General features: G+C 39.8%; 2 protein-coding genes across 2 annotated transcripts in view; both read left to right on the forward strand.

Annotated features, from left to right (window-relative positions):
* The window catches only part of LRP12 (LDL receptor related protein 12), a 48,859-nt gene extending 40,443 nt beyond the window's left edge, over positions 1-8,416 (forward strand). The window contains exons 5-7 of the mRNA XM_055799466.1: positions 1,011-2,112; positions 2,936-3,068; positions 5,198-8,416. Coding sequence (XP_055655441.1) covers positions 1,011-2,112; positions 2,936-3,068; positions 5,198-6,061 — 2,099 coding nt within the window. The 3' untranslated portion in view covers positions 6,062-8,416. The remainder of the gene's footprint in view (positions 1-1,010; positions 2,113-2,935; positions 3,069-5,197) is intronic.
* Positions 8,417-17,386: 8,970 nt separating this feature from the next.
* DPYS (dihydropyrimidinase) overlaps positions 17,387-23,104 on the forward strand; it is a 35,332-nt gene continuing 29,614 nt past the window's right edge. The window contains exons 1-2 of the mRNA XM_005230975.3: positions 17,387-17,779; positions 21,656-21,814. Of these exons, the coding sequence (XP_005231032.2) occupies positions 17,510-17,779; positions 21,656-21,814 (429 nt within the window). The 5' untranslated portion in view covers positions 17,387-17,509. The remainder of the gene's footprint in view (positions 17,780-21,655; positions 21,815-23,104) is intronic.

Below are 23,104 nucleotides of genomic sequence, written 5' to 3' on the forward strand. Positions count from 1 at the left end.
AACCAATTTTACAGTCTGTACCATGGTGTTTAGAAATTGCAGTGATTTTAAATGATACAGCGCTATTTGACTCAGCTATGTTGTTGCAGAGCTGAAATAGCTTTCTTCCCAGTTATGCTTCTGTGGTTAAATGTGGTTGGAACTTGAATAAATGAAGGCCTGAAAAAAAATACATTCTTGATGTTACAAGCATGGTAGTAGCCAGTAGTCCACATTTTCTTACATAAAGGTGTCTCTTGACATTTTTTTTTCCAGACTATTAAAAAAAACCCAACAAAAAACAAACTAAACAAAAAAACCCCAAATACCAACAACAACAAAAAAACAAACGCAAAAAATACCCCAAACAGACCAAAAATCCCAGATTTCCATATTTTCTGGACCACTACTTGGATCCTTAACTTTTAACGTATAATTTTGTGTTCAAGCAAGCATGTGTTTCTGAGTTTGCTGCACTCCTTAATTGCTGGAGGAGGCGCAGGAGCAAACGGTGGGAAGAGGTGAGAACAGAGGTTTCCTTTTGGTAGTAATAGATAATCTTGAGCTGTCAGCTTCTCTTTTGCCATAGATCCTCTGGTACAAAGTAGGAACCTATGAAAACAGGAGAGAGTTTTGACTGCTTTTACAAGAATTTGAGGAGGTAACTGGTAGTGCAGGACAAAATATTTCTGTATTTTGAGTGATAGAAAGACAAACATTTTTCTGATTGACTTTTAGCACCTTAGAAGCCAGATTTTGCAGTCACTATATAAATGAACGTTGTTTTCTTGCTTGGCTAAAGTTATTTGACTGATAGAAGCTAAGGATGAGGCTCATGCTGATGTGCTGACAGAATTTTAACTTGAAAAAAATGTGTTGTCTTGCAACTTAATGAAAGTTGTGGTGATTTACACAGACTTTAAATAGTTGTTTTCCCATTCTGAACTACCTGGTGCAGAAAGTGACACAAACCATAATTATATGAATTCTAAAAAGAAAATATATTTTTAATTACTCTTTCTTCCTTTCAGGGAAATCTGATGAACCAAATTGTGATTGTGACCAGTTTCATTGTGCTAATGGGAAGTGCATTCCAGAAAGTTGGAAATGTAATAATATGGATGAATGCGGAGACAACTCGGATGAAGAAATCTGTGCCAAGGCTAGTCCTCCAACAGCTTCATCCTTTCAACCTTGTGCTTACAATCAGTTCCAGTGTCTTTCTCGCTTCACCAAGCTTTACACTTGCCTTCCAGAATCTTTAAAATGTGATGGTAACATCGATTGTCTTGACCTAGGAGATGAAATAGACTGTGATGTGCCAACATGTGGGCAGTGGTTAAAATACTTTTATGGTACTTTCAGTTCTCCCAACTATCCTGACTTCTATCCACCTGGAAGCAATTGCACCTGGCTGATAGACACTGGTGACCATCGCAAAGTAATTTTGCGATTCACTGATTTTAAACTTGATGGTACAGGTTATGGAGACTATGTCAAAATATATGATGGATTAGAGGAGAATCCACGGAGGCTGTTGCGTGTGCTAACAGCATTTGACTCTCATGCTCCCCTCACAGTTGTTTCATCCTCAGGACAGGTAAGAGTGCATTTTTGTGCTGACAAAGTGAATGCTGCAAGAGGATTCAATGCCACCTATCAAGTAGATGGCTTCTGTTTGCCCTGGGAAATCCCATGCGGTGGAAATTGGGGTTGCTACACAGAACAGCAACGCTGTGATGGCTACTGGCACTGTCCAAATGGAAGGGATGAAACCAACTGCACCATGTGCCAAAGAGATGAGTTTCCCTGCTCTCGAAACGGTGTTTGCTACCCTCGTTCAGATCGCTGTAACTACCAGAATCATTGCCCGAATGGTTCAGATGAAAAAAACTGTTTCTTCTGTCAGCCAGGAAATTTTCATTGTAAAAATAACCGCTGTGTGTTTGAGAGCTGGGTTTGTGATTCTCAAGATGACTGTGGTGATGGCAGTGATGAAGAGAATTGCCCGGTCATTGTGCCCACTAGAGTAATAACTGCCGCTGTCATTGGGAGTCTTATTTGCGGATTGCTGCTTGTCATTGCACTGGGATGTACTTGTAAATTGTACTCACTCAGGATGTTTGAGCGAAGGTAGGTAGAGCAGATGGTCTCAAGAACCTAATTTTTTTAATATTTTCATATCTTTTATTGTTGTATTTGAAACATTTTTATTGACACACAGTTATTGTTGCATGTGATTTATAAAGGCGTTTTTCTGTGTTCTTTGACAGTAAAAAGAGTGTAGTTAACCAAAGTCATAGAGTATCTCGGGTTGGAAGGGACCCATAAGGATCATAAAGTCCAATGCCCAGATCCTCTAACTAACCTCTAACCCAGGACTAACAAAAACTAAACCATATAGCTAAGAGCGTTGCCCAGATGCTCCTTGAAGACTAACGGTCTTCGTGCTGTGACCGCTGCCCTACAGAGCCAGTTCCAGTGATCAGCCACCCTCTCAGTGAAGGAAAGGGGACAGAAGTATATTCTGATCACTTAACTATTAGGCTTTTGGTTTTGTTACCAAAAAGGAAGTGTGGAAAATCTGCATTTCTGCAATTAAATCTCTCAATTCTGTATTTAACAGTATGTTTCTTCTATTGTAGACTGTCTCATACAAGGATTACATATTCTTCAATTTTTATAAAATAATATAAGCATCTCTTGTGGTGCCTTTTCTATTTAGCCCCTTTTTTTAAAGGAATTTATTGTTGGGTTGATTTTCTTGTTCTCTGAGTTGGACAGACCCATAGGAACAACTGCAAGGACTTACTGTATATTCTTTGTCAATTAAATCAATAACAATTTAACTGCTGAAACTTACTATTTCAGATTTTAATAGTTTGATGTAGTTTTACTCTTGAAATATATTTACATACATCTTCTATATTATGAAATTTCTTTTTCCTTTTGAAAGATCATTTGAAACTCATTTGTCAAGGGTTGAGGCTGAACTGTTGAGAAGAGAAGCTCCTCCATCCTATGGACAGTTAATTGCCCAGGGTTTAATTCCACCAGTTGAAGATTTTCCCGTTTGTTCACCAAATCAGGTAAGATTCCAAAATAGCAGCCAAACCACTTAAATTTTAAGGAGACTGAAATAAAGATATTTTAACTTTTATCTGCATTTTTCTTCTTCTGTAGCATTTCCTTTCCTCCCTTTCAGGCCAATGCTAATATTAAGGATTAGCCATAGGGCAAAATCACGCGGTGGTAGCACCACAGAGTTTTCTTTGCATGTTTTTTTCTTATTGAATGCCAGTAATGCACACTATAGAATCCCTCTTGCGTGAAAAGTAATAGATTGGTAGATGTAGTTTTGTGGTCTGTATTGATGTTGTTGTATAAGTCAAGATTGTAAGATACCACTTTGAAATTTGGGAAAGAGAAGCTATACTGCGATATTAACTACCATAAAATACAGAATAGTGGGGAGCAGGCTGTCACATTCAAAAATAATGAAAAAGTCATTCTACAACATGGACACCTCCATGATAATGTTTTTTTTTACTGTTACTTAATCAATGAAGTTGCATTGTTTAAAATAAGTGTTTTGCGGAGGAAAGAACATCAGTTGAAGATTAAAAGCTTGAAATGTAAATTGAATTCTATAAATTATAAAGCTCAAATTCAATTTTTAATATGGTTAAGTGTTGGGGCAAGGGAGTCAAGTCAGGTTGCGTTCAACTATCTTTGTTTTCAGCAATATATAAATCTTAAGATTGCAAATCTGTGTAGGACTGAAGATACCTAGTTGAGATTTCCTAGAAGTCGGTAGTGTCAAGCTAGAGGAATCTTGGTTGTTCTGATCTGTATGTAATGCTTTCCGCCTAAAACTGATACATGCCGTCAGAGATGGATTTTCAAGGATGGATAGTAGTCTCTCCAGTAGCTTTTGAAAGTAAGGCTACTGAACTCAAATATAATTCTATGAACTATTGGAACAGGTTGTGCGTGAAGTATTGTTTGGATACTGTGCTGTGTATGCCTTGTGGCATTTAGAGGATTGTGGAAGGGAACTGAAGGTGACAGCATGAGGACACTGAAGTTCAGTGTTCATAAACAAAGTGAAATATATGCATACATGTTAAGTGTTTATTTGGGGGGGGGAAAGGCTATTCTGATGGATATTCTATATTTTCGCCATAATCTTCATTAAAAGATGGAAATATGGACTTGATCCAGTAATTAAAGATATCAGTGAGTATTTTCAGAATCATGGGCATAACAACAGATCTTCTACCCTAGTATGTGAGAACTGAGCTACTTAGCTGAGGCGCTGTTTTTTTATGTAAGCTTGAGTAAGGGACCCCCGAGTCAAAGGTGTTAATATGCTTGTGTTACCTTACAATTTAAGTTACAAAGTTTTAAGTGGAAGAATTCAGGCATGCATTGTTCTATAGCTGAGTGACTAGAAAATGTATACCGAATTTGGGGAGTGTATGGTTTAGAACACAAAAGATAATTTTAATTAAACAAGCATTAAAGCATTTTGAAACTGAAATTAACTGATTATGCCAGAATGGGAAAGAAAATCAAACTACAAGCCTCTGCTAGAGAGGATATTTAATTTAGTCTCTATCCTTGGCAGCCCCATGGTAGTGGATAAGGAAAGGTCACCTCTGTTAATAACAATCTTTCTGGAAGATTTTGTTTTAAAATCCTAAAGTTCTTGTGGCATGTTTCTATGTACTGTGCTCTAAAATCCACAGTACTTCATCTTCTTCGCAAGATTGTGTGTAGCAGATCTTGCCTTGCATACCTGCTGTGCTGGGTCTGCACTGAATCTGTGTATGTACTTTTTTGTAATTAGTATTCCATATCCAGGTTATAGTGCTTGGTTTGCACTTTGCCTTTATTTAAATTTGGGCAGAAATGTACCTTACATACTTCATTGCTCTTTCATTCCCCTTTTTCTTTCATATGTATTTCCACGTAATTTCCCTGTTCATTATTTTTTCCTGGAGAAAATCTAGACTTTTTCATGCCTGGTTGGTTTTTGAAATAGCCTATTGCTACATACACCAGATCCTTAATATTAAAGATGCAACATTTTTTAGTTATTTAAGACTCTACATATAACCTGTGGTTATATGCTGTTTTCCACAGTAGTTGTTCCTTTGTTAGAATAGTGCCAACATACTGTCAACACTTGATTGTTGCTTGTCTTCTCATTTAGGCTTCAGTTCTGGAAAACCTGAGGCTGGCAGTGCGATCTCAGCTCGGATTTACCTCAATCAGACTTCCTATTGCTGGCAGATCAAGTAACATTTGGAATCGAATTTTTAATTTTGCAAGGTCACGGCATTCTGGATCATTGGCATTGGTCTCAGCGGATGGAGACGATGTTGCCAGCCAAAGTACTAGTAGAGAAGCTGAAAGAAATAATACTCACAGAAGTCTGTTTTCAGTTGAATCTGATGATACAGACACAGAAAATGAAAGAAGAGACACAGCAGGAGCAGTTGGTGGTGTTGCTGCCACCTTGCCTCAGAAAGTCCCTCCTGCAACAGCAATAGAAGCAACAGTCGGAGCGTGTGGGAGTTCCTCTGCTCAGAGCAGCAGTAGCGGTAACACGGATAGTGGAAGAGAAGTGACAAGTGTAGAGCCCCCAAGCACAAGTCCCGCACGTCACCAGCTCACTAGTGCGCTCAGTCGTATGACTCAAGGCTTACGCTGGGTACGCTTTACTTTAGGGAGATCAAGCTCAGTGAATCAGAACCAAAGTCCTTTGAGACAGCTTGATAATGGGGTAAGTGGAAGAGAAGAGGATGATGATGTTGAAATGTTAATTCCAGTCTCTGATGTAGCATCAGACTTTGACGTGAATGACTGTTCAAGACCTCTACTTGATCTCAGCTCAGATCAAGGACCAGGGCTTAGACAGCCTTACAGTGCAACACATCACGGTGTAAGGTCATGCAGTCGAGATGGCCCCTGTGAGAGCTGTGGCATCGTACACACTGCCCAGATACCTGACACTTGCTTAGAAGCAACAGTGAAAAATGAAACTAGTGACGATGAGGCACTATTACTCTGCTAGGTACGGATTGTTTAGGAAAGATTGTGTACAAGTTGGAGCAATATCTGTCATTGTTTTGTACTTCACAGTTAAAACTAGTTTTTAGTTTTAAAAAAATCCAGGACAACATTATGTTAAAACTATTTTAGCCTGTGTGGTTGATTAAACTTCTTATACTGGATGATGTTATGGAACTATTAGAGGAAACATTTTAATGGCTTTGAAAGCACAGCGTGTGTGTATCCAGTATAATCCGAATACTCTTTAAACAGAAGTTTTCCCAGTTAGTTTCAAATTTAGTTTATCCTGGTACTGTAGTTCAAACCAGAAACAGGGCTGCTCAAGACTTACTTGGCTGCCTGTTTAACCCCATATTAACAGGTGAATTTGTACAGAATTATTTTACTTTAGGAATTGACTCTGTTGTATTATTGCCAGCATACTTATAACTTAATATACTAAATACTGGTAAGGATTGTTAATGTAAAATATGTACTTTTCTTTGAGTTTATACAACATTTTGTCTAAATATTCTTGAATTTCATCATAATGTGAACTTATTTAAAGGGAGGAGAAACTTTCTCCAGGAGCATTCTTTTTCTTTCAGAAGTACAAAATGTAATGATTTGTGAAATTTAAATATAATAGATAAACTGATGGCAAAAGCTTTTATAGCACTGACTTTCCTAAACTGCAGTCTAATATGGTACAGCCAAATAGTATTTAAAATCCCCAGTTGTTAGTCTTTTCGATTTGAAGTAAAAAAGGGCCGAAGATATTACAATATGTGTTGGTTCTTTAAATATCCAATATGTACAAATACACTACAGAGTAAGTTCCAACTGGTAATAGATCTTTCCCTAATACTGTAGGGTATAAAGCTTGTTTGGACTCAAGGGATTTGCACTAAATCATAATAAGGTCTCTAATGAGCTTAGTGCACAAGCACTATCACTTTAAGTACTATTATTGTCTAATATTGCAATGGCTATATATTTCCATGGCTCTTTTCTTGGGGTGTTGCATTTTTGTTGCAATTGAATTTGCTTTACGATTTCCCTATTTATTCGTTGTATTTAAAAACTGGTTTACTTGGTTGCAGACTGGTTGTTTAAAAAAAAATCCCTTTGAGTGTATTTTCTTATGATATTACATGTTGGAGCAAAACAGGTCAGTGGGAGAAAAAGCTCATAACTTCCAATTTTGTGATAAGCAGGTTAATATGTGGCTACTTGCGTGACAACAAGAATCTACACCTTTTAAAACAAAAATGTCAACTACTGTTTTATTTATTCTTTGCCAGTCTGTTTTTAGTAGGCTTAAAGATCCAGTATGAAATGTATTTGTGTGTGATTGTATGCTATTTATTAAATTTTAAATACTTTGTTGAATGTCATTTTAAAGCATGTTTAAAGTCTTGTGCATTTCTGTCGTGTTATGCTGTCGGGCAGAACTGACTAAAATGTTTTAATATGTATCAAAATTAAATTGAATTTTTGTTATGATTTTGAGGTACTTTTTAAAGATAAATCTAAGGTCTGTCTGGCTTTTTATTTTATTTTTTTAAAATCCTCATCTCCGAAGTACAAGTCACATGCAGAAGAAACAAATAATTGAATGGATTCCAAAGTATATATCTTCTCCCTCTTCTCTTCATTCACAGACACTGGGATGAGAAAAATAAACAATTTTACCATCTGATTGATTTTATTCATGAAATTTAGCAGGTAAATTCTGAGTTCAGGACACAGTTATGTAGATTTGTGCTTTTGAGGAACCTTATGTGCAATACAGTTGTGAAAGATTTTATTATAATGACCCATGTGGTTTCAAGTTTCAGAACAGGTCACATCACACTGGTACCAGATCAGGTACATATTGGCCCATAATTGCATATACTCAAGTAAAAGTCATCAATGGCCATTTTTATTCACATTGAATAATATCTAAATCTGTGGGTAATCTTTAGTCTGATTTCAGTGGCATTGCTTATAGAGCAGGCAACTTTGCAGTATGAACATGATAATACACCCTGAAATATATGTGAACAGTATGTCCTGGTATAAAATACTGGGTTTTTAAACCTTCCTAACTCATTAGAAAGTAGTTATGGAAATGTTTGTCCCTGAGGCAGATAACATTTTTGAAGAAAGAGTCTTCACAGAAGGCTTTTGGTGTTGAACACACACAGTGATCTCAATTTGTTCCATCAGATGCCCCAACTAGCATGTACCTATGGACTCCATATTGCAGATGTAAAAAGAACACAATGTTTAATTTGTTTTAAAGGAGAAATACTACACATTTAACTGAGAAGTTGGATTTGATTGAGAATTTGGAAAACTGTAAATAAAATTCATATTTGTATGAGGCTAATTTGTTGCAGTGATTTTTTTTTCTTAGTGATTTCAAAGTGTGATCAATTTTTCTTTTGATTAATGTATTAGTGGGTGGTGGTCTGTTTTGTTTGTTTTTACTGAGACTTCCATTAATTCTACACTTTATTCTGGAGTGCTTGAATGAGTACTTTGTTTAAATGATTCTTGATTTAGCTATACTAACAGTGCGGGGGGCATTTTGAACAAAAGTCTGAATGATTCGCTGTGGAATTATTTTCTGTAATACATCACTTTCATCTGAAAGCTTTGAAGAATGTAGGTTATTGTGAGGTGAGTTTTCTCCTTATGCAAAGCTTTCTAAGCAAGGAAAGAGTCTGTCGTTGTTCATTTTCACATATCACACTTTCCTTGTCATTTGATTTGCACTGAAACATTAAGGGTGCTGACTGAGCTTCCAATGCTGCAAGGGCTTGTTTTGTTTCCAAAGTCAAGTCCATTTTCAGTACAAGTTCAGCAACTATTGCTGATAACTCTTCTTTCAAAACAGGTTCCTGGAGAGGATGCTGGAATTAGTTACAGTATTATTGAGTTCCACTTCCTATTGAGATGCCAAAGCAAGAACTTGTGGCAAGCTTGGTTTCAGTCTAGGGGAATCACAGGTCAAGTTTGGGATGCAAATACTTCTTCAGTCTCTTTACATTAAATAGTTGCTGCAGATCAAATTAAATTACAGCTTTTCCTGTTGAGACGAATTTTTTCTTCCTTTCTGAAAAGTGAATGTTTACTGGCCTGTTTTGTTCTCCTGCAGCTATTTGACTGCTGCAGTTGTCCTTAGGAAGTACTGCACCATCTCCCATAAAGCATTTTAAGTCAGCAGTGTTAATCTTCCTGTAGTTGTGATGAGGATTTTTGTGGGGTGTATGGTGTTAGTTTGGGGGTGGTGGGGGGTGTGTGTGTGTGTGTGTGTTTGGCTGTATCTTCTTTCTCACCTGAGGGTTTCTGACAATAAGCAGTTGCTAAATGAACTCCTTCAGGACATCAGCTACAATTCAGTTGCCCAAAATTGGGTATGTTCTGAAAGGACAAGGGAGAAGCTTGTCTTGTCGCTTTGACAAGCCACTGAAAGTATGGAGAGGTAAGCAGATGGATGGTTAAAACAATTTCCCTTCTACCCACTTTAGAAATTTGACTACTGTAATTACCTTTCCCTCATCAAAGTAAACTACAGTCCATAACTACTGGACTTGATCTAGAGAAGTTTCATAGCACATCACTCCTTTCCTGTCCATGTATTTGTCTATTTGATGCTTTCATTCACATCCAATACCACACTATGGTCTGTCTGGTGAATAGTAATCTGGGGCAAGAGAGTGTAGTATTCACTAAATTGAAGTATTATCTAATAATTTGCATAGACAAGATTTCCTCCATCACTGATGGAGGAAATGAGAGAAGTAGCCCTATAAGCAGTCTAGGTTAGTGATTCCTAGTCACACTTTGAGAAAAGGCATTTGGGGAAAGCCAACGTTAATAAAATGTAGCTAATCTTTGTGAATATTTAGGCACAAATTAATGTTTGTAATAAACACACACACACTCCCCAAAAATCTAGCAAAGAGTTTAACTTTCAGCATTAGTTCCTCCTTGTGAGCAAGATGCATCATATTAAAGTACCAAAGATCCAATCTGAAACGCCTCGCTTGCATTCACTTTGAAAGATTATTCCACATTACAGTCCCCCTGTGTGCTGCTTGTGCAGGCAAGAGAGGGATGGAACATGAGGTGAAAAAATGAAGATGAAAAGATGCATCACTACTTTGAAACTGAATGATGAGAGAGTTGTAATAAAATGGACTAGAAACTCTAAAGGGATATAATTATAATCTATTAAATTAAAAGTTTTTTTGGGGGGAGGTTTGGTTGGTTTTTTTTTGGTGGTTTTTTTTTTTTGAGCTAAGCAAGCATAGGAGACCTCAGAAAAGTAACTCAATGGGTAGGGCATGTCACATCAGGAATGTACAAAAGAAGGGGTTCTGGTTCAGGGTATACTTCCGAACAAATAGTACTGGTTTCTTATGCAAAACATAAAGGACAAACATAAGGAAAAGATCCCTGAAATAAGGGTACATTGTAGATACTAACAGGGGCAGGTATCTGAGTCTAGAGCAGAAATCTCAGATTTTTGTCACAGCATAGTTGACTTGTTACAGAGGTAAGGGAGAATAATTAGCAGAATCACATTTATACCTTTGCAACCGAGTAATTGTGCATCTAAATGTATGCCAACAGAAACACAAGTGATTTTTAGCTGCTTCTCCAGGTGTAGAAAATTGAGCAAGAACAATTGGTAAAATTTACTGTTCTAAACCTGTCATTTTTCCTACAGTCAGTTAAGAAGGACCTTTGACAGCCACAATTAGAGGAAGTGCTTCTGGTGCACCGGGTGAGAAATAGAGGCAGATAGATATAGGGTAGTGGGGAAAGCCATAAACAGACATTTTATTTCTGCAGTGCTATGGCAAGGAACAGAGGTGTTTAGTTTTGCTTTCTCCTGCCTGACATGTTGGGCAGCATTTATAGTTCTGACTTCACATTCCTTCAAGAGAGAGATGTTGAGTTTGACAGTTGGCCAAAACAATATAAACAGTATTTTGTGGTGTTTTTCTATCTAGATAATGCATTAGTAAAAATAACAGTTTCCAAAAGGAACTAATCTGTGCTTTTGTGGTTATGTTTGTTAGAGTCTGGGAAAACCCCACCTAGGAACTGGCTTTCTGTGGCTGGGCTTATCCACCAGGAAACACCTGGCAGATCTGATGAGTCTTCCCCCCACCCCATCCCAGAACATCCTGAGACCTAGAACTTCAGTGCCTGAGCTGAACTGCCTTTGCGTTCTCACAGTTTTTTTAGAAGGTGGCCATTTTATTGCAGCCTTATTAAGCCACCACAGTAAATGAAGAGTGAAAAGAGGGTATTGGGGTTACTTATGCTCCTCTGCTGGGTTCCTGGTCTTTCTTTTCCTTGGTTGTACTGTCTGCGATACATCATTTGTGTTGAGCAAGTTCAAGCAGCAAAAGGCACTTGGTCTTATGGAAATGAGAGAGAACAGTCAGTACCCATTGTTGTTCTAAAAAGTAGCATTGTCTTCAGCATACGCAAGAGCTTTGACTGCCTGCCTTTGTGTCACAGATGTGGGACCGGAGGCTGGGTGCTAATGGGCTGCAGCATCACTTTCAATATATTTGGGAAAAGACTGGCACTGGGAGCATAGATGTGGCTTAGTACTTATGCTAAGGAGAGATGATTATTATTGTACAGATGATGTGGAACTACAGCATTCAACTACTGTCATGATCTTTTTTTTTTACCCGTTTTCTTTTGGGAAACCAATAGGGTGTACTTGCTAGTTTTGAAAAGCATTGACAACTGAAGAAGCCTTTAGAGATGAGATTTTAAAACATCACCGCTTGTTTGTGTTTGAAAATCCATGTCATGAATGAAGTCGGCACCAGGTTGTTCAGAGTACTAGTGAAATTTTGATGAGGGACACCTGACCTCACAATTATGAAGACTTTCTAGATGCAGGTACATGTAGACCATCTGATTTTATTGAATAAGCATTAAATTCCCACTGCAGAAAAGAGGGGTGTGAAATTAAATCCCAGCTAAATGGGCGTTATGGATTCTTTATAGGAATTGCAGAGAAATGCCTACTGAGTATTCAAAGCCCTTATGACTTTCTGAATATGGGAAAAGATAGCCATTTGTTCCCTTCTGCGAATCCAGAGTTCATCTCAAACGGACATATCTTTACACTGATTCTCCAAAACCAAGTGCTTTATCCAGTATTAGTAAAAGCAGTATCCTTTCTGTTAATTTTCTTGCATTGAAAATCTGGTTCATGATCCGTCTTTATTCCTTAGAGGAAAGTTGTCAAAAATGGAAAATACAATTAATAATGCATCTTCATTAGCTGAGCTTTCTCCCCACTGCTCATTGTCAGTCTCTAGTTTCCTTCACAAAACGTCTTTATTGTTTGTCCAAAAATCTATTTGTCTGCATCTCCTACATTTTGAGATACATCTCTGCTTCACCAACTTTTATTTGAAGCTTGATACATGTAAGAATCTTTGGGTTAAGAAAGAGCTGAAGGCTGAGTAATGACAGAAGGGCTTTTCAGAAATAGGATATGGTAGGAAGGCTGTGAAAATGGAAGCAAAGGGGGAGGATAAGAGTAAAATGGGATAATTACAGCAGATGATAGAAATTAACAATGTTTTATGCTGGGAGGTAGCAGTTGAAGGTTCCAGGGGGAGGTGGGTGAATATGTGTGTCTCAGAAGACTTGAAACTGATTGTGTCTTCATTATAAAGACTTATAGAAGACATCCTCAAGGTCTTGTGATTGTTCCAAACTTCAGTCATCCGTTTCTTGCAAACCTATTGCTTAACTTGCTGAATTATTTTCCTTTGGTAAATAATACATGTGAATTGGGTTTTCTTCAGGGTTCTTCACCTTAAAATTCAAGCAGTTGAGTTAATCATTAGGTTACTGAGGAAAGTCTTTGGTCATTCTTCTGTGATAAATACGCTAAACAAGACATTCCAAAGTTTAGATTTCTAGGATTATTCGCTTTGCTGCAGACCACAGAAGCATTAGCGTAAGATTCAAGTTCAGGGTCACAATTGATGACTTTCTGCAATGGCTCTCAAATCATTGGACTACTGTGTACTATTTTAGGATGATGCTTTTTAACAGAAGAGAAACTTCTCTGCACAGTTGATGTGTGTGCACAGTGCCAGCTAAGCCCCAGACAGCCACTCGCTCATTCCCCCCTGGTGGGGTGGGGGAGAGAACTGGAACAGTAAAAGTGAGAAAACTCATGGGTTTGAGGTAACAACAGTTTAACAGGTAAAGAAAAAGCTGCACATGCAAGCAAAAAAAAAGCAAGGAATTCATTCACCACTTCCCATTGGCAGGCAAGTGAACATACATCCCATAGGTAGCCATCTCTAGGAAAGCAGGGATCCACCACGCGTAACCATTACTTGGGAAGACAAATGCCATCGCTCCAAACATTTCCCCCGTCCTTTCTATTCCCCCAGCTCTATGTGCAGAGCATGACGTGTATGGTATAGGATATCCCTTTGGTCAGTTGGGGTCAGCTGTCCCGGCTGTGTCCCCTCCCAGCTCCTTGTGCCCCCAGCCCACTCGCTGGTGGGGTGGGGTGAGGAGCAGAAAAGCCCTTGGCTCTGGGTAAGTCCTGCTCAGCAGCAACGAAACCATCCCTGTGTTATCAGCGCTGTTCCCAGCACAAATCCAAAACAGCCCATACACGCTGCTGTGAAGAAAGCTAACTTTCTTCCAGCCCAAACCAGTACAACAGTGCAGAGTCAGCCACTGATTACAGAGCAAAGATTTGGTTTAAACTATGCAAACAGAAGGATAAAAAGAGTGAAGTATTTTGTGGGTGAGTGACTGTTACAAAACCAATTAGGAGACAGAAGCCTTGCTGCAGAAGCAACATATATTTAGTGATCACTAAGAATATGGAGCCACTTGTCTTCTCATGATATTATAAGGATTATTTCTGTCCCACGGGTGGTATTTCAGGCCATTCATTCCAGGGACAGCTGAGCTCTGAAATACCAAATATTTACCAAATATACATAAATGCAGCTGATGTGGGATTATCTTGCTGGTCCAAATGGACTAAATAAGAGGACTTCTTAGGCAGAATGTCATTATCTACCAACAACCTATTTAATATGTTCTAAACCACCTGTGGGATAAATTAAGTCTTCCTAGGCACATCATTATAAGACCTGACACCAAATTACCTTGCCAGTTTGTGGGACCTGCAGCTCCGAGCTGGGCATGAAGCTACGAGTAGGAAGGTTTAGTCACTTAAAAGTAGGATCCACAAAGTAAATTGTCCAGGAGGAAATTAGAGGACGTGAAATGGAGCTCAAGCCTGATGCCATTCAGAAACAGAGGTAAATAGAATTTTGAGCCATGGTATTCTTTATGCATTTAGGCATCAAAACCATGACAACTCTTTCCTGTCTAACACACAGAAAAGGGAACTGAATACCCTCATTCCTACCATAGCCTGCTGTGATGGGGCAGGCCTGCCTTCAAATCTCCCTCTGCCTAGTCTGGAGGAAGGGTTTCAGCAGGAGCAGTCTACCACTGCCACTAGCCCAAGAGCACACTCAAAGGTGATTATCTAGGTCTGTCGCGTAGAAACTAATTTCATAGAAATAAGTAAATATTCATTGGCTAGGGAGAAATAGTAAGAAAGTGACTATTTTAGGTTGGCAGTTTTGGCGCTGAGTTGGGAGATTCAAGGTGTAGCCCCTTTGCCGATAAATACTGAATAATTTGTTGATGCTTTTCCACGTGAAATCATTACATACCTATTGGGGCATTGCCATCCCCTCTCCTTACTTAGCAGTTAAGGTCATTTTCACTATACAAAGTGAAACTTTTGCATCTGAGACACATTCACCACCCCAGCAGTCCAGCTATTCAGGATGGCGGAAAAATGGGTTTACTGCCCCAGCAGCAGCAGAGATTCAAAGTACAGCCCCGTTACCCCATTTCAGTGCCTGCGTGGACCACTTCCATCCTCACTCTCTAATGTTCCCAATTGCTGTCTTCGAGCACCATAGTTCAACTTCCCTCCTGCATCTTTATTCCCTAGCTTTTCATCTCAATAATCATGTTGCTGAAACTCTTGTTCCTGGCTCATCAGTACCACTGTAGTTAGTGAGCCAGAGTTTCTGCCTGAATTCCCATCACAGTACCTTGACCCTTGTCTTTTTACCGGCTTTAAATGCTGCAGACATGGTAGGTGCAGGTTGCCCTTTCTTGCCCATTCAGCATCACACAGCTGTGCCGGGAGCCTTCTGGCATTTCACTTCATTGTTCTCATTCTCTGCTCTGCTTTTCCAAGCAGGTTTTGACCTTTTCTGTTGCTGTGTGGTGCAATGAATCCCAGTGGGTCTCTGTCCCACTGCACAAAAGTGAGTCAGAAGACAAGACATTTTGGGGGGAAGCTGATACAAAGGCAAACATCTGGTACTGCTCTCCTACCCCCTGGGAGAGAAGGAAAAAAGCTGACATGTTGATGGGAAGGCAACCATTTTCCAAATCTAGTGTCATTTGTCCAAGTGCCATTTCAGTAGCATTTGTGTGCACCCTCTCTCAGCCCTCAGCATTCTGTCTCCTGAAGCCATTGAACTAAAAACTGGAAGAGGTTGAGGGGATGAAGATGCTGGTGCTCAGCAGATTCAGGGACAGGCCTGAGCCATACCACTTCTGAGTACACAAACCCCAGCTTACTGGAGGAAAGAAATGGGAAAAGTCCACAGGAGCAGGTGCCTCTGGGATGGTGTACAGCAGCACCACAGCACTCTCAAAACTAGTCAGCTGCAACAACATCTTTTACCATCCCACACCAGGTTAACTTCAATAAGTAGTTAGCACACCTTGCCCCAGCACAGCCACCAACCCCCCACAAGGCCTCAACAGTCCATCTGTTTGTGCTGCCTCTTCATACTCTTCAGGCCAGTCCCTCTGCTGCCTTGTCCTTCTTCAACCAGGGAGGGAGGGAGGGAGGGAGGGAGGGAGGGAGGGAGGGAGGGAGGGCGGGCTAGCTCACTCGCTCTCCCCTTTACTTCTTCCAGGTCCCTCCTCATTAGCAGCTGCCCCCCTTATTGCTATTTAACCACTTAACAGAACCAGCCACAGCTGCAGCTTATCTACATCAGCCAGCCCACCGCCACTGAAGCCAGCCCACAGCTGTATGTTATCAATATTAATTAACCCAGCTTCATTCCTCTACCCAGCAGTCTTTCTCCTCCTTGTGCTGCAAGCTTTTAGCTCATTTTCTAGCCACCTTCATTTTACTTCCCCACCTCTTTTTCCAGGTCTATATTCAAAACGCACGAACTGCCTCTCCCAGCCGGGGTCACGCCAGCCCTGTATGAAACCCACTGCAGGACCCCAGCGTTCCCTTTGTCCTGTCCCTCGAAGGGGTGCCTCTGGGGTGGGGGAGGCGTGAGGGGTCGGGCACAGCCGGTGGGAGGCGATTGGGGCCTGTGTGGGTGGCGCAGTGCCAACCGGAGCAGGCTGAGCGGGGGCGGCGGGGGTGGTGGTGTAGGCCGTGGTGTGGGGGCAGCAGGCAGTGCCGGCTGGAGCAGGCCGGGCAGAAGCGGCGGTGTGGATGGTGCGATGCAGTAGCTGCTGGAGGGTGATTTTCACCTGGTCCTTTGACAGCGACCGCATGGCCCTGGTGCTCCAGCCTCCTGCTGGCCTGAGGAGAGGCCTGGGCTGCCTCCAGAAATCCCCCCTCAGCCAGTGTATTGTCCAGGTAGTGGTGTTGGAAGTCAGGAGAGGGAGCTGTGTTTAAGTCCTGAGGGTTGCGTGTCCCAAATCGTCTTCAGAGAAACAGCTCAGGAGCAGTTCCTGATGGCTGGTGTCCTCCAGTGTGGTGACTCAGTCCCCTCAGTCCCGTGGCAGCAGAGCCTGCAAGGGCTAAACTGAGGTGGGTACGATGCTTGGACTACCACAGCCCTGCGCTGTCCCTGCTGCAGGGACCCCACATCACCCCTGGGCTCCCTGACCACTTCTGTGGAGAGCTCAAGTCACACTTGGTTTCCTCAAACCCTGTTGCAAAGAGCTTGGGTCACCTTTGGGCATCACAAGCTGATGAATGGCCACATTTTCAAAGCAGCCCAGCATGTTTCAAACCCCAGGGCACACAGGGCAGGCTGGAGTGGTGCCACAAGAACCCAGCCGGACCCTCCTGAAAGCCTGGTGACACTTTGTCCAGGCAGAGTCCAGAGCAGAAAGGGCCTGAAGCCAAGGCTCTGCCACCATCCTGCGTGCCGGCTCGCTGGGTGCTGGGCATTGGTGCACTGCTGGGGGTAGTAGGTGGAGCTGCCAAGGGGGGGGGGGGGGGGGGGGGGGCATTCCCCTGATGTCTGTTTAAAGAGCACTGCGTGGTGTGTGTTTAGGGCCCTTGGGAGATAACTGCTGCTCTGAGAGGAGGGCGGGCAGTGAAGTACTCTCAGGCAAGAGCAACTTTTTCAGCTGAGGCTTCATTCCCACCTTGTAGGCTCCCATGCCACACCAAGCCCTGGCTCGGCAGAGACTTTTGATCAAGGGGGGAAAAGTCGTGAATGATGACCTCTCTGTGGTGGCTGATGTGTACGTGGAAGATGGAGTGGTGCAGCAAGTGGGACTGAACCTAAACCCTGAGCCACCTACTGGACTCACTGTGCTAGATGCGACCAACAAGCTGGTGATCCCTGGAGGCATTGACACTCACACACACATGCAGCTCCCTTTTATGGGTAGCAGGTCAAAAGATGACTTCTATACGGGAACCAAGGTGAGTGCACATAGGCGTGTCTGTGTGTGCATCTGGGCTTTCTCAGAAAGGGATGTCTACTGCTTATTCAATATTACTTCTGAAAGAGAGAGTAGACCATGAATCAAGCACAGGCAACTGTTACTGTCCCTTGGCTGGGACATTGTCATTAACAGGTGGAGTACACAGAGGTCCTCTTTCAACTAGTAGGTTATTTGGGTTCCTTTAGAGACTTTCCTAGCTGCAGGTAGCAAGTGTCAAGTGTAGTCGTTTACACTGGCTGCCGCCACAAGACTACAGCTTGCACTGGTACATGCAACAAGCTTCATACTTTTCTGAGCAAAGGTTAACTAAAGCAACACTTTAATTCCCCTCCGTGCTGGGAGCACTTCTGTGGTAATCTGATTGTTCTACCCTGTTAGCATGGGGGAATGCAAGCCCACCATCCACTTTGGACCTTACCACGTCTCTCATTGAAAGTCCAGTTCAAATATTTTTTCTAAAACTATCTAATTTTTCCAGGTTTAACCACTTGGAATGTTTGTTTTTTTTCCCCCCCCATCTTTTTAGCTGATCTTACATTCCCTGCATTAGCAAGAACTACTACTAGCAGTACTACTAGTAGTAGCAGTATTAACAGCATTATGCATCATCTCCATACAATAAAACCACTCATACAGAGTTCCCTAAAATGTGTAAGGTATTTTTCTAAGAGCTTAGCTGTGCAGGCTGAAATCCTTTGATCACAGAAGGGATCACATTGCCCTGTTTGGCTTGTCTGTTAGCCAGAATCATCAGACGAGCTGTTACATATATCCTGCCCCTCTCACAGCAGAACTGGAGTTTGCCAAAAAACAGAAAGCAATAGTGCATCTCTTCTAAAGAAATGGATTTCACTGATGTTAGTTTTTTCTGATGTGCAAAATACTGATGTACCTTTCTGACTTAGTTGAAATAAAAAAAATTCAAGTCCTTTAAACAAATGGTTTGGTGCAATAACTACATAACTATTAAGAACCTTTAAAATTTGTCATCTTACTTAGATTGACTCTAACAGAAATTTTCATTCCTTGCTTACACCATCATGTCATAAGAGTGTGAATTAGATTGTCTGAGTGGTGTAATTGTACATTTCCATACTCTAACAAGGATTTGGCTTTTCTTAATGTTGAGCCCAGAGTACTGGAAGGAGGACTACAAATTACCTTTATGCTATCCTTAAATTATTGGTGTATTTCTTTCAATAACAATGTTTATTCCAACTCAAGATAGATTTGCTGGTGGTGTTGCTGTTATTTGAATGGAAATATTTTACACTGGACAGTTTTAAGCACTAGTAGTGTTCTTCTCAATGAGCACAGAAGTTACAATGCCTAATTACAGACTGTAATTATTCTGCAAAACTTCAACAAATTTTGTTCATCACAGCAGATCTTTTCTGTCATACCAGAATGGCTGTGATGTCAAACATAACATGTCTATCCAAGTTAATGTAAGTTAAGATGTAAAAGGGAAGCTAGAGTGTTGAATTTCCACCTTCAGAGCTGATAGTTGGAAAGGAATTATAAATTTGATCACCAGAGTATTTTTCCCAAAACTAAGTCTCTTCCATAGCTATCTGGTAGAAATAAGGGGATCTATTATTATATGGGCTTAACAATGCTGACTTTTTCAGATGTCCATAGAGACAAGAAATATTTTTTTGAAAAAAATTGTAGTTCCTGAAATGGCTTCCTCAAGCAGTTTTTGTTCTTCACACTACTTTTTTGTGATAAATGGAGAGAAGAAAATAAAGTCCACAATGTCTGTTCTGCTTGTCTACAGACATCAAAAAGTATATTTTGTGGCTGAATGAAGTGCAGAATTTCATTTCTAGAATACTTAGTTTATATGATTTACAGTACACACACACATGTTTTGTCATTTTCTGCAACAATCCTTTTTCCTCTGTGAAGACCATTTTTGTAAACTAATTATCAACACTGTATTTAGAAATCTGACATTACAAGAGAAATCAAACAAATGTGACTTAAAGCCAGAAGATTATTTTATTTGACAGGAGAAAATACGTAAAAGAAACAGCAATGGCTATGGCTTTCTCTTAAGATGGTTTCTTAAGGTGTGAGTGATCTCATTCTTAAAGTGCCACTGTTGTCTTTAAAGAGAACCAAAGATGCAGACTAACTCAGATGTAGGTGCTTACACTTTGAAATCCCAAAGTAGGGGAGATAAATTGTGTGCTATCTTGCCCAAAAAAAGTAACAGGTTTTTTAGGGTTTTTTAATAACTTTTAGGCACTGGACAGGGAAGCTGCAAAATAGAGACAGCATACACAAAACAGTCAGTTTGGTGCCTAGAAGAAGAGTCTAGATCCAGCCTAGTGATCAGATATTGAAAAGTTATATATTGTGGACCTTCTTAACCCAGGTCAAAGTGCAGAAAGTGTTCAGAGCTATTTACTGAAGGTCATAATCTGACAAATATTTTGGCAAGAGAATCAGGGAGACAGAGTTGTTTTTCAACTATTGCAAAATATGCTACAATGATTAGCTAAGATTTACCCATTCAGTTGAATAAATAAAGACACAGATACTTCAAAACAAAGAGAGGGCAAAAAAGGTGTTAGGGAAAAAAAAAAAAGACTTTAAAGTGGAGTTGTGAAACCCATAACTTTTTTTTTTTCTTGACTTTCATAAATATTCTTTAATTCTAAATCCTGTTTAAAAAGAAGTCAATCTGTCTTGCTGAAAAAATTTGACAGTTTGAACAACTTCTCTTAGAGAAAGTTTTACTGAATTCATCACAGATTCACAAATGTTTACATCACTTTCCAAACTTCTTTTTTTTTTTTTTTTTTTGCAAAATATAGTGACATATTTACAATTTTGCTTCTGAGTGCTAAGTAAAGGAAGATACTTACTGATCTAGAAATAAGGAGAGTAATATAGCATAAATTTGAACTGTGTATATTTTTATCTAAATTGGTTGTACCTGTTGTGCAAAGGGTTGCTGTTCAGAGAAATAGACAGGATTTCTCTGGCTAATGTGGTAGATTGCAACAATTACAGCAAAGGAATTTCTACATTGGATCAATTTCTATTAGCTGAGGATCTGTTTTTTGGGACTGACTAACAAAGATCCTTCAAAGGGGGAAAAAAAAAAGTAATAATTCAATTGTGTGTAAAGGACAGTGAAAACTATTGGTTAAAAAGCAATTTTTGATCCTCGTAACATACATAAAGTAAGATTCTCATTGATGTATTTACTTGTGAATATGTATATGGAGGATGTAAGTGCCTCATCCTATTTAAAAACTACTATGCAGTTTTAGTAGATGATACCCTGTCAGTAATAAAAATAACTTTAAACCACTTTAAAAATAATTTTGGTCTTAAAAAATGAGGATTTTCACAGTGGCTTTTCAAACTGAATATCTTTTCTTGTTTTTAATTGTGTATGTGCCCCTTAGTACTTTCCTGTCACACAAGCTTGTTTTTTCAACTACATAGACTCTGAGGAAGTGTTTCTTAAGTTGACGATGGTCTTGTGGTGCTCTTCTTTCTTGGTGAGCCCACCCGCTTAAGGAAAGTCACAGGTGCATGAAAGCTGCAGACTCTTCTCCCAAATCTGATAAGATTTTGTACATGTGTGAAAAGTTCTCTTTCAGTCCGAGAATCTCCCCATGATTCTCCTGAATACCTGTTTGAGAACATCTTTCTCAAAGGAGGTGAAATTGATCTTCACAATCATTTTGCAAGTTCAAACATTAATCAGGGAAACTTCAGTGGCTTTTCGCTTTTCAGTTCATCAAGATTAATTGTTGCACAGGGAGTTGGAGAGGGTGGGAGGAAATTTGCATTCCGTCTGATTGCTACATATTAACTTTCTTGCTTTCAGGCTGCTATATCAGGAGGAACCACTATGATCATTGACTTTGCCATCCCTCAGAAAGGCTGTTCCCTTATTGACGCCTTTGATACATGGAGAAGCTGGGCAGACCCAAAAGTCTGCTGTGATTATGCACTGCATGTGGCAGTGACGTGGTGGAGCAAGAAGGTAGATACAATAGCTGATTTTCAATTCCATAAACTGGTACCACATCTGCTTTGAATTAGCCCTCACATGCTAAATATAGCTTGCTGGCAGGATAATATTATTTGTGTGTGTAAAAACTACATTTGAAATAGTCCACACCCTTCTAAAAGTACATGTATTTGAAAAAGCAGGTCTACAACAGTCTATATCTTTGGATAATGCTGCACAAAGTGAAAGGAAAAAGAAGCAGTTATGTAAGACCAAAGGTGGCAGGAGATGTCTTATAAGTTTTACCTTTTGTTACTTAAACACTTCATAATCTATGCTCCTGTTGAGTCTTGGAGTTACCATTTTTTTTCAGTAAGGGTATACGTGAAAAATATGGTGCTTAATTTCATTTCTAAAAGAAGTGTTCTGTTCCTAGGTGACTCCAGTAACATCTCCTTAAGTAAAGCAGGACTGGAGCCAATAATTACTTGAATGTGAGATTATCTAAAAACTCTTCTGGGAATTTACATATGGAAGAATTGTCCTTATTGAGTGAATGTTTGCTGATAGCCTGAAAGCTTTACAGAATAAATTAACTTTTCAGGTGCTTGACATCTATCTGAACCTGACCCATGTTTTACACCACCACTTTGGATCCTCAGAGAATGTGCATCGGTACATAGATACATTAAATAAATTCTATTTTTAAATATGAATACTTCCTCTTATTTTTAACTTTTAAAATACATAAACCAAAGCCTTCACTCTGGAGACACCTCATCTTTGGCATTCTGTGCACTAAGCAGTAAACAGACTGACAGCAACTTCTAGTTCAAAGCAAAGGCATAAAATAAATTCTCCAGTGAAGTTTGAGGAATGTGCATTTGAAACAGCCTTAGTAGAAAACAGCAGAATTGTACTGAAAAAGTCATTAAAACTAAGGAGGTGTAAACCAATGAAATGTCCTGGTTTATGTTAAGAATTTAACTGTTTTTAAAGGCCAAGGTTGAAAGAAATAAAGGTCTGATGTTTTGTAGCTGTAAAAGATATAGGTAAAAACCACTGATATTTCATGCCCTTCTAATTAGCTATCATTTCCTCAGGATTTAAAGTATTGATTAAAAACATATATTTTTTACAATGCCTTCCCTTAGTCATAGTAATTGATGAAGAAAAAAATAAATTACATGCCTCTATATTTGTGCCAGAGCAGGGCCTTATGTCAGATATTTATGGTTTTGATAATTTCTACTCAAGATGTGCACCCATCCCTCCTCTGGATAAGTCCAGAAAAATTCATTGAGTTTTATATCAATCTTTCAC

The sequence above is a fragment of the Falco peregrinus genome, chromosome 3 (assembly GCF_023634155.1).
Source record: "Falco peregrinus isolate bFalPer1 chromosome 3, bFalPer1.pri, whole genome shotgun sequence".
Classification (NCBI taxonomy): domain Eukaryota; kingdom Metazoa; phylum Chordata; class Aves; order Falconiformes; family Falconidae; genus Falco; species Falco peregrinus.